Source organism: Octopus sinensis, linkage group LG7, assembly GCF_006345805.1.
Source record: "Octopus sinensis linkage group LG7, ASM634580v1, whole genome shotgun sequence".
NCBI lineage: Eukaryota > Metazoa > Mollusca > Cephalopoda > Octopoda > Octopodidae > Octopus > Octopus sinensis.
In genome coordinates, this window is record NC_043003.1 from 4648214 (window position 1) to 4660713 (window position 12500).

General features: G+C 37.8%; 1 protein-coding gene across 4 annotated transcripts in view; it reads right to left on the reverse strand.

Moving 5' to 3' along the window:
* The window catches only part of LOC115213946, a 1060743-nt gene that overhangs the window by 150555 nt on the left and 897688 nt on the right, over positions 1-12500 (reverse strand). For all 4 annotated transcript variants that reach the window (XM_036504470.1, XM_036504468.1, XM_036504469.1 and 1 more), the window contains one exon: positions 5969-6121. In XM_036504470.1, the coding sequence (XP_036360363.1) occupies positions 5969-6121 (153 nt within the window). The remainder of the gene's footprint in view (positions 1-5968; positions 6122-12500) is intronic.

Sequence of the window (12500 nt, forward strand, 5' to 3'; positions counted from 1 at the left end):
ATGTGTGTTAGGAAGAAGAAAATGACTGTTTCAGTTCTCCAGTCGACTTAGATTTAGTTACGAACATAGCCGAGTCCTTTTATTTCCAGTTAGGCAACAGTTTCAAAACACATATATACCGAAAGGTTTTTAATGTGCATAATTAAAATATTAGTTACTCTTGCCAAAATAAAATCGCTTTTAGTACTTCCTGCTTCAAATCAGGCACACACTATCTATTGCCGAAATAAATCCACCAGACTATTTAGCAAGATTTGTAGGACAAATCGCATTCCGAGGCATTTCACAGAATTTACAGTTAAGGACTCAAAAGGAAGGTGTGACCAGATAATAAACTTCTTGGATACCTCTACGTCACTCCCTTGCATTATCTGGAGATTCTAAGACTAGAAAAACTGAAACATAAAATAATGGTAAAGCCTTTCTTTATTTGCTCGGAGCGTGCAACAACATCCACATGCTCATATACACATATATGTATATGTATACACACACACACATACATACATACATACATGCATGCATACATACATACAACTTAATACTCACTCACAAACAGGTAGCAAATAGAGTGCTTTCACTTTTGGTGCCTCAATCGTCGCCAGGTGAAATAAATTTGACCTGCCCCCCCTCCTGTCCCAGATTTGTTCCAGTGAAACATCGAAAATATGTGAGAGATGGAGGAAGAGAGGCATCTCTAGCAATCGGGTGGTCCTTATTTTCAGCTGAGTACACTAGAGCAACGTGAAAAGAAGCATCTTATTCAGAGAGACAATTTTTTCCTCGGTCTCGCAGGCAATCGAACCGATAAACATATGGTCATCAGTCCAATATGCAATACACTAACTACTATATATAAATATATATATATCATGTTTCGTGTTTCACTATATATGTGTATGTGTGTGTGTTTAGAATCAACAGATGAGATCCAGAGATTCTCAATATAGAAAACATTTAGTAGCGCTCGAATGATTTTTATCCCTCTCCCCTGAAGACGGAGGCCAGATCTATCTAAAGTATATTTCCTTCCATTACTGTTTGCATATTCTGGTGAACTACATCTGCCAACATTATGAAGTAACTCCAAACCACCAGAAACAGCTGTTGGACTTGTAACACCATAATGTTCCTCCTGTAATTTCCGGTGTCCTTTGTATTCTGTGTAAGTTTGCCCATTTAATATATAGATATCTGTATATTTATACTTGAATATTCGTCTGAAAATTTTCAGTTTTTTCTTTCTATTAACATGTAAACATGTTATATACGGGACCCAACTGACTTTATTCGTTTATTTGCATCATTGTATCTATTTATGCATATATCTATATATCTATATATATATATATTATATATATGTGTGTGTAGAGGGAGAGAGATGTATATATATAATATGTATGTATATATATATAAAGTTTATCCAAACATGAAAATATAAAGAGAAAACACAATAACGCGAGGACGTGAAACAAGTATAATGTTATTGGACAGCCAGGAAAGGAAACAAAGAAGGAGGATTTAACGTTTCGAGCGGAGCTCTTCGTCAGAAACATAGGAAAAGGAAAGATCCAAGGAAGGGAAAACGGAGGAAAAACAATCGCCAACGGTACACACGCGATCACATATTGAATGGATTAAAGAGAGATGGTAGCCCCGTGTTACAGTTACCCTCGTTATTGTTAAAGTCACAGAAATGTGTGACTACCATCTCCCTTTAATCTAGTCTACACCCAGCACTGAGTTCATTTTCTATAATCAACAAAAGTTTCAATGTTGTAACAATTTACAATAACAGGAAGATAATAAATTCCGCCAGCGCCCTCTTCCACGACACCAATTCAGACACAAATTCAACACCATTCAAAGACTTGGTTTTGTGAAAGATACACTCAACGTCTTTGGTTTATTATTGTAAAACTATAACGAAATTGCCTTGGAGTCGTGTTCCATAGAAATATTTTGGTTATTATTATAAAACTAATGCATAATTGTCTTGGAGTTGTGTTTCTAAGAAATATTTAACCTAATACGATGGTCAAACCATAAAGTTAGCTTGAATTTTCAGTAAATTACGTAAATAAACGTTGAATATTCACTCGGGAGAAGACATCTCATTTCTGGCCAAGCATTGGATTATGTTTATATGATGTTGTTCAAGTTTTTATCTTTTGTATTTTGTTACCGTTTCTCTTATTTTAATCTGTTTTCAAAAGTATAATCTGGAGTTCATTTAAATTTTTTTCTGAATTATAAAAGAAAGTAATAAGGATGGAAGAGGTTACTGAAAATAAAATTAAACTGAAATGTATTTACAGCGAGGCTTTTGAAACTCGGACAAATTTAATTTGAAAAACTCATATATTTCAAGAATGCGTGTTGGTAAAATTACTGCCGTATTGATTTTTACAAATACGGTTAGAACCATGTAGAGCATGATAAATATTGTGTTTTCTTCACAAGATCTTAATCTAGGTAAAAACGCTCCTTATATTTTGTAAAGAAAAATTAGGTATTTAGAAGGAAGGTCAAAATTAATGTTTGGGATATGTGTGGCATAGGACGGTGCCATGAAGAATTTCTCATTGTAATCACATGATCGTGGTTCGAAAGAACAAAGAAAGAAAGAAAGGAGAGGCTTGGCCGAATACGGGTCACGTGGAGAGAGAAGTGAGAGAGGTAGAGAAAGTGGGATGGAAGAATTAGGGAGGGACGAGAAAAAAGAAAGGGGACAGAGTGAAGTGAAAGAGGAGGGAAGATGAGAATTAAGGGAAAGCCAGGAAATGTGAGGGAGGGGGAACGAAAGAAAGAAAAGTGGGAAGAACGAATTAAGTGTGAAGGGGCTGATAGAAATATATATATATATATATATATATAATTATATATATATATATATATATATAGATATATATATATATATATAATATATATATATATATATATATATATATATATATATATATATATATATAATATATATATGTATGTATGTATACAGACACATACATGTGTATATATATATATATATATATATATATATATATGCATATATTCATACGTATATGCACATACTTACATCTGTATGTGTATGTTATATATATATATATATATATATATATATATATATATATATATATAATATATATATGTATGTATGTATACAGACACATACATGTGTATATAATATATATATATATTATATATATATATATATGCATATATTCATACGTATATGCACATACTTACATCTGTATGTGTATGTATATATATATATATTATATATATATATATATATATATATAATTATATATATATATGCATATGTGGGCAGAGGACGTCACGAAACATGTACAACAAAAACGTACGAAGCACGAGTACATGGAACATGAACAATTCTTTCGAACAACGAAAGACAAATGGAAAACAAAACAAACAACATAAAGAACGACCCTTCATCAGTTGTTGGCTGCTTTTCTAGTCTCGCATTTCGAGCATTTAACAACAAAATACGCTTTCGATAAAACAGTTGTTTCCGCAAAGCAAATATAGAACTTATTTTCAAATACAAATTCGGTGTGCTGCGTTCCATTACATGATAAATGGAAAAATATATAAACAAACAACATAACGTATGCTGAATGTAAAAACGAACGGGAAACAAACACAGAAGGTCCGTAATTCTTCATCAGTTATCGACCAATAGGTAATGTTCAGTCTCGCACCTTTAACGATAAGACTTAGTTCTTCCCAATTGATGGTGCCCGCAAAAAAAAAAAAAATGCAGAGTGTGACTTAGGACGGTGGACGAAGACAAACAGTCGAATAAAATACGGCATTGGGGCCAAGGAGACGAGAATAGCAGGTAACGTCTAGAAATTGTCTTGAACGATGGGGAACGGAGAGAGAGAAACTTTGCGACTGATCAGCTATGGGACCTGTGTAAGAAAGTAAGGAAAAGGGGAACTGGCCGCTGGTCACGGGACAGCAGCAGGCAGAGGAGAAAGACAGCAGGGAGAAGGAGCGACTGAGAAAAAAGGAAAGAGATGAAGGGGCAGGAGAAAGGCTGGGAATACAAAAGGGAGAAAGAGAAAAGGAGTAAGTTTCCCGTTCGTTTTTACATTCAATGAACGATATCTTGAATGCCTCCATCTTTTATCTTGTACTTGTTTCAGTCATTTGACTACGGCCATGTTGGGGCACCGCCTTGAAAAATGAATAGTTGAAGGAATAGACGTCAGTTCGTTTTGCTTTAATGGCTGATACTTGTTCTATTTTATCCGTCAGTTTGTCGAACCGCTATGTTATAGGAACGTAATCACACACCAGGTGTCAAGTGACAGTGGGGAACAAACACTAATACATAGTCACACACGAACGCACACATATAGGAAGGGCTTTCAGCTTCCGTCTACCAAATCCACTTACAAGGACTTGGTTGGCGCCAGGCGATAGTGGAAGACACCTGCCCAACGTGCCACGCAGTAGGACTGAACCCAGAACCATGTGGTTGGGAAGCAAGCTTCTTACCACACAGCCACGCCTGCGCAATTGATAAAATGGGAATTACATTTTTTTCACAGAATCTCCCTCAGTTAAAATACCAGAATATGAGCAAATTGACGGAATTCCCAGTTGATCTATGTTTAGGGTTGCTTATGTCGCCTACATGAGAAGGGGTGGAAAATCTAGAGGGAAGGAAAAAGAATAGAGAAGGGTAAGCAGAAAGAAGGGAGAGAAGAGAGGGGGAGGGAGGGAGAGAAAAAAAGGGAAGACACACAGTAGAAAGACACCCATTTCATTCTCGCGATAAGGGTGATGAAATTTTTCAGGCTTCAATTCAAGGTAAGTACTCCTGGTCGATGTTGCTGTGCTCTTTAAAGATGCACTCAGCTATTGCCTTTCCATATTGAGGTTTCTCTGGACATGCGTAAGGTTTACTCGCCAAAATGGTGGCTGTTTCAAGTTAAGCTAACGTGCATCGCTTCGAAGTTTTACACGAAATACATACACACATATACATGTATCTGTGTGCGTGTATGTATGTATGTATGTATGTATGTATGTATGTATGTATGTATGTATGTATGTATGTATGTATGTATGTATGTATGTATGTATGTATCTATCTATCTATCTATCTATCTATCTAATGCAAACATGAAAACACAACGCGAGGACGTGGAACAAGTACAATGTTATTTGACGCTCAGGAAAGGAAAGAAAGCAGGATTTAATGTTTCGAGCGGAGCTCTTCATCAGAAACATAGAAAAAGGAAAGATCCAAGGAAGGGAAGAAGGAGAAAGAAAATCGCCAACGATACACACGCGGTCACATATTGAATGTGCATGTACCTATACATATGCATATGTGTATTTACAAACAGAGAGAGAGAGAGAGAGAGAGAGGAAAGGGGAGAGAGAGAGAGAGAGAGAGTCAAAGACTAAGAATGGTCAGTAGCGACATTGTCTGGGGAAGTGGTGTGGGCATCTTTTCTCTAAATTTGGCAGAAGACCAGGAATTCTGAGGGGAGGAGTAATCGAATATATTAACCCCAGTGCATGACTGGTATTTGATTTTATGAAACCGAGAGGGTAAAAGCAAGATTGACTTCAGCGATATTTGAAAGAGCGGGAAAAAATGGTGCCAAGTATTTTTTTCCCGAAGCACTAACGATTCTGCTAGCTCGACGCTATAATTATTATAATTCTTTCTACTGTTGGCACAACGCCAGTAATCTTGAGGGTTGAGGGATAGTCGAGTACAAGGACCCCTGTGCTCAACTGGGCTCTATTTCATCGACCACAAATGAATGCAAGGCAAAGTTAACCTCGGCAGAATTTGAACGTAGAATGTGAAAAGCCTGAAGAAATGGGGTTTAGCATTTTGTCCGACGCACTAGATTCTACCAGCTCACCATTATTTCTTTAATAATCGTAAAAGTAATGTACGTGTTTGTTATCTACTCACCGCGGTTGTTGACAAAATGTGTTGTGGCTTCTGACTCTTCTTCTGAGATTTTCGATGCAGATGTGTCCAAGAAAGGAGATCTTTTCTTTCGCCTCCTCCTTGAATATCGGTTTTTGACAAACTTTTTCCGTGAATATATAGAATTGTCCAACTCTGGTACAGAGAAAGAAAATATATTTGTTAATCAGAAGCAAAATAGCCAAGAAATAATGAACTGTTTTGTCATCTTCATAAACTATATATGGGTTTCAAATTTTGGCACAAAGCCAGCAATTTCGGAGGAGTTGGGGCTAAGTCGATTACACTGAACCAAGTGATCAACTAGTACTTATTTCATAGACCCCTGAAGGAGATGAAAGTTAAGTTGACTTCGGCGGAGTTTGAACTCTGAACATTAGGATACGAAATGCTGATAAGCATTTTCCCTCGGGGTGCTAACCATTCTTCCACCATTCTAATCACCACCTTTCATAAACTAGAAATGCATGTATGTTTCTAAGACACAGGGTTTTTTGCGGAGGGGTGAGCTTAGTTGGAACAATCTACCCAATATTTGACAGGTCTCTTATTCGCCCAATTCTAAAAAGATCGGGGCGAAATGAGAGCTCAGACCATTCTGCTGGAAGCTGAACTCAGAACATGGGAAAACATAACTAAATACAGCAGGACTTCGTCCCTGTCTGCACTCGGCCGATATATTTTCCCATAAAATATATATTAATTTCTCACATTAGCAGAAGGCAAGAAGTTTCGATAAGTAAAAGCATTATAAAGGATCAGTTCGACCCAGTATATTACTGGTATTTCTTTATAAAAATGTCCCTGTTCTTTAAGTATCAAAAACTAAGTCGGATTCGGTGAGATTTGAACTCACGATACAGCGTGTTAAGCCCTCTGTTTATACATCCATATCAAAGATATCCACCAAAAACAAAGCTGTCTGTTCAAATTTCCTTTAGCCATAGTTTAACGTGGGCTGTACCATATAACATTTACGATGCTTGATCAATAAGTATCTGGACTGTTGCCATAGTAACAAAGCTAAAGCCCGCAGAGTTAAGCCGTTTGGCACAGATTGACTTTGAAGTCTATTGTCTATGTGCATTAAGTTGTAGCGTTCTAGCTCACTTTCACTGTTTACAGCAGTGCTTGGAAGGAACGTGTGTAGCGTGTGATCGTCGCACTGACCATGACAGAGAAAGTTGTCATGGCGATACCTGGTCAGAGGCCTACGAAAAATTGTAGAAAGTGTATGGAGAGGAGTGTATGAGCCGCACATATGTGTACGTTTCTAAGTTAGCACCTTACCCACAAAAAGCAAAAAAAATATCGATATTGACCAACGTTCTGGGAGACCCGCAACTAGCAGAACTGAGAGAAATATCGCAGATGTGCGTGAACCTGTGAGGGTAAATCGTCGAATCAGTGAGTTATGAGAGGATGTGCAGATTAGTTACGGTTCAGTTCAGTCCATTATCACTGACGATTTGTGTATGAGACGCATGTCTGCCAAGTTTGTACCAAAACTGCTTTCAGCTGACCCAAAAGACACTCGGTTTTCAATTGCACAAGATCTCCTTGATTGTGTCGAGAACGATGAAAACCCTTTGAAAACTTTGTGTAAGCCTCTGAGCGGGTATCACTAAGCTTTTGGCAAAATTTGACACAGATTCTCTGCTCAGCTTTCTCTGTCATGGTCAATGCAACGATCACACGCTACACACCTTCCTTCCAAGCATTGCTGTAAACAGTGGAAGTGAGCTAGAACGCTAAAACTTAATGCACTTAGACAATAGAGTTCAAGGTCAATCTGTGCCAAGCGACTTTACTCTGTGTGCTTTAGCTTCGTTATTATGGCAACAGTGCGGATACTTATTGATCAGAGCACATGTTAAGACAGAAGCTTATTTCAAGGTTTGCTGTTGAGATTCGCAGATCCAGAGACCACATCAAATTTTGTATTAGAGTTGTGAAACAATATATAGATTACAGTGATGTTTTATATACATTGTTATAATTTATTGCTGTTTCAAATGCATTTATGCATTCAGAAAGCATCTGTAGCATTTGGGAAGCAAATTGCAGTGTAACAAAGACCAAGCTGAGCTTTTACATAGCTTGCGTACTAACGGTTCTATTGTACTCTTCTGAAACGAGGATAAGACAGCGTAGGCATCACAAGTTGCTTGAGCGCTTTCATCTAAACTCTTTGTGACACATACTCAGCATCAAGTGGTTAAGTAATAGACCTGGCACAGAAGTCCTTGCAAAGGTAGGATGCACAAGCATCCAGTCCTTAATTATATCTGCTTAGATGCGTCGGGCAGGCCATGTTGTGCATATGGAAGATAAAAGGATACCAAAGCAGCTGTTCTACAGTGAACTGTGCACTGGAAAGCGTCCTCAGCAAAAGGACTTGAAAAATGCACGTAGACTGCATAAAAGGTCACCTAAAAGAACTGCAGATCAATGTAAAGAACTAGTTTTGGAAAGAGCTAAGAGCTAAATGGAGGGAGCGTTTACAGGAAGATTGCAAACCTCCTTTTGAAGGGGGTTGCATTGAACACAAAATCCTAAATTGCTGGTTTTGGAGGCGCTTTCCTCAGAACTTCAACAAGAACATAAAATGTTCTTTTCTACTCTAGGCCCGAAATTTTGAGGGTGGGGCCCAGTCGATTAGATCGGTCCCCGTGCACAAATAGTACTTAATTTATCGACCCCGAAAGGATGAAAGGAAAACTCGACCTCGGCAGAATTTGAACTCAGAACGTAGCTACGGGCGAAATATCTCTAAGCACTTCGTCCGGCTTGTTAACGTTTCTGTCAGCTCGCCGCCTGAGAACATAGAATGTTAGAGGTGTGAAGCATGTTGCCATAAAATGCTTTCCAAGGCTGAGTATGTCAACCATCTGAAGTCCGATGAAAGATAAAATGTATGCAACGTCCTTCCTCATAGACAGGGCGATTCGACATGTGGGAGTATGTGAAAGGGCTTGCAAGTTGGTTTCGTGCTGGAAGACACACGTGGCCGTTCACAGGGACCATATCTCACAGAGTGATCCAATCAGTCCAGTGAAAGTAACAAGTTTCTTCTATCAGCTATGCTTCAAATTGTGCAGATCTGCAGTGGGCCTAAACAGTCACCTGAGAGGTCAAGGACGGAAGGCCGGAAATGTATGTATGCATGCACAAAGGCAAAAACATCACCAAAGCTGCTGGCAGAATCTTTAGTATTCTTAAAGGTATTTCGTTCGTCTTCATGCTCTGAGTTCAAATTCCACCAAGGTCGACATTGCTTTTCCATTTCAGGTTCCACAAAATAAGTATCAGTAAAGTACGTGTACTCTCAAAATGTCTGCACACCGTAGAAATTGATGGCCTTGTGCCAAAACTTGAAAAATATATATAAATCAATGCCTTAGATTTAATCATGTGGTGAGCAGCTGTCCGAAAATGTCAGTAAAGTAGGCCCTTCCTATGTGCTGTGGTGCTCTCTGAGAGTGCATGTGTGTGCGGGTCTATGTGTGTTCACACCATTCACTGTGTTCTATATTTCTCTCGAATGTTCTCTTCATGTAAACAGTTCTGATATATATTTATAAAAGCGCGTTTGCATGTGAGAGTATATGTGCGTATATGCATGCACATACATACATATATACTCATATGTGTCTACGCGCACACACATATATGTACTTATATTCTTGGGATTAATAATCTGATACAATCCACCGTTTCATTTTTTTATTATGAAGCACACTATTGTTATCCGCCATGGCAGCTGATAAGAATAAGATCCAAAATTTATGGCGAAGGAGACCTCATATGCACGATTGTATAGCATAAGTACGTATAAGAAATATTTATGATATCATTTCCAGCAGCACACGTGAATAGAAAGAGTTCACAATTTGATATTCTCGAATGTGTTCCTCAACCTTTATTAATGTTACATAATCAATTTACATTATTAGATTATCACAACGATTGAAAACAGAGATTAGATGCAATTTAATTTTTCCATTTCACACACCGCACGTAAGGCGCGTTTTATTCTTACAGATTTATGGTAAATTCTGAATTCCTTCTAAATTAACAAAACGTTTTCTTCATACCAAAGATATCATAAAATATATTTCCTGGAAGAAAGTGTCGTATTTTTTTCCCCTTCGAATTCGTTTTCTGTGTAACAGTTGTCTGTTTTTCTACCTGTAAACCACAAAAGAGTAGAATCGGTGCCACTAAAACGGTATTGTGTCGATTCATTTCTTCGTATCAGACTTTGGTTCCACCCTTAATGGAGCACTAATACCGACATTTTTTCAACGATTTTATCACTAGCAGTAAAAGACAACATGGTTAAGTCTATCTTAGAGTAAAATGATTCCATGGTTCGAATTATATACCGGGCAATATTTTTGTTAAACTAATCAACATTTGTTCGGTCATGATATGTCGATACACGCGCGCGCACTCCCAAGCACACACACACACACACACCACACACACACACATACACACACACACATTCACACACCACACACACACACACACACACACAAACACAAACACAGAGGCTTTCTTATTGCATGCGTGCATCAAATATAGGAACAATCGTAATTTATGAGCCAGTAAGTTGGTTCGACTCATTAGAAATGGCGGTTATCGTCCTAAACATTCACCCTTGTGTTGCTATAAAGAAGAACTCAATAAGTGCTGAAGTCCTACGAGATAAGCACAAGGGGAATAAGGGGAAGCCTATGCTGTAACGGCTCAGCAAGTAAAACAGGGCAGGGCACCAGAGATTTTACTCTCCCTAGCTTTTAAAATCTTTGTAGGGAGTCTTTTATTGAAGACATGCCATCAACAAAACTCCAAACGAAAGGAAAGAATGCGCCAACACAAAACATTTGTAAATTATTGTTAAAACGTTTTAAGTAGTAACAAATCCTCCTCCTCCTCTCATCAGCTCCACCGCTGCCGCCACCACCACCACTACCACCATCACAATCACCACCGCTACCGCTACTCAGTGTGCTAAAAGGTTAAACAATAGTTTCTTCCAGCATGGACCAATAACCAATCATCGACAATAAGGGACATTTCTTAACTGACAGGAAGTTGATATCAGCTGTAACCCTCTGACCGGAAGTTGATCTCTACATTAAACCGGTGTCATTTTAATAGCCTTTTGTTTTCACACAACTTCTTAGCTTTCTAGTCGACAGCATTGCGCTGCCTCACTTTCCACACATAGAATAATACTATTTACATACATCCACCATAGTATGTACATACATACATACATACTTAAACATGTATGCGCGCACCACACACACACATATAAACGTATTCAAATGTCTACGTATGTATATCAATGCATATAGATACACGTATAAGCTGTGTATACACACACACACACACACACACACACACACATATATATATATATATATATATATATATATATATATATATATATATATTGAGAAATGAGGTCGCCAGAACTTTGGAAAAATAATTTTTTTTAATGTAGTTATTATTATTCGCGTTTTTCGAACTTGTCAAATAAAATTTTCTTCTGAATGTACAAACAAGTTCGAAAAACGAAAGAAAGCGGTAATAATAAGGACTAAATAAAAATAATATTTGTCCAAAATTCTGACGTCCTCCTCTTTTTTCAATATTCAATATCTGTACACCATTTCTAACACTCTATACACCCACCACATATAAATACACACACACACACACACACCACACACACAACACACACACACACACACACAACACACACATATATATAATATATATATATATATATATATATATATATATATATATATATATTCATGTACTTATGTGTGTATACATATATAAATATAATAAATATGATATATATAATAAAAATAATATATGTGTACGTATATAGGCGCAGGAGTGGCTGTGTGGTAAGTAGCTTGCTAACCAACCACATGGTTCCGGGTTCAGTCCCACTGCGTGGCATCTTGGGCAAGTGTTTTCTGCTATAGCCCCGGGCCGACCAATGCCTTGTGAGTGGATTTGGTAGACGGAAACTAAAAGAAGCCTGTCGTATATATGTATATATATGTGTGTGTGTGTTTGTGTGTCTGTGTTTGTCCCCCTAGCATTCCTTGACAACCGATGCTGGTGTGTTTACGTCTCCGTCACTTAGCGGTTCGGAAAAAGAGACCGATAGAATAAGTACTGGGCTTACAAAGAATAAGTCCCGGGGTCGTTTTGCTCCACTAAAGGCGGTGCTCCAGCATGGCCGCAGCCAAATGACTGAAACAAGTAAAAGAGTAAAAGAGTAAAGAGTATGTGTGTGTGTGTGTGTGTGTGTGTGTGTGTGTGTGTCTGTGTGTGTGCGTGTCTATCTCCATATAAATGAGTGTGTGTATATAGATATTTGATTAGAAACTAAGAAGTCTACTTGACTACCAGTAATGAACAATCGTAATTTGGAGTTAAATGGTTGGCAATAAGAAGGGTGTCTAGGTTTCTTTAAAAA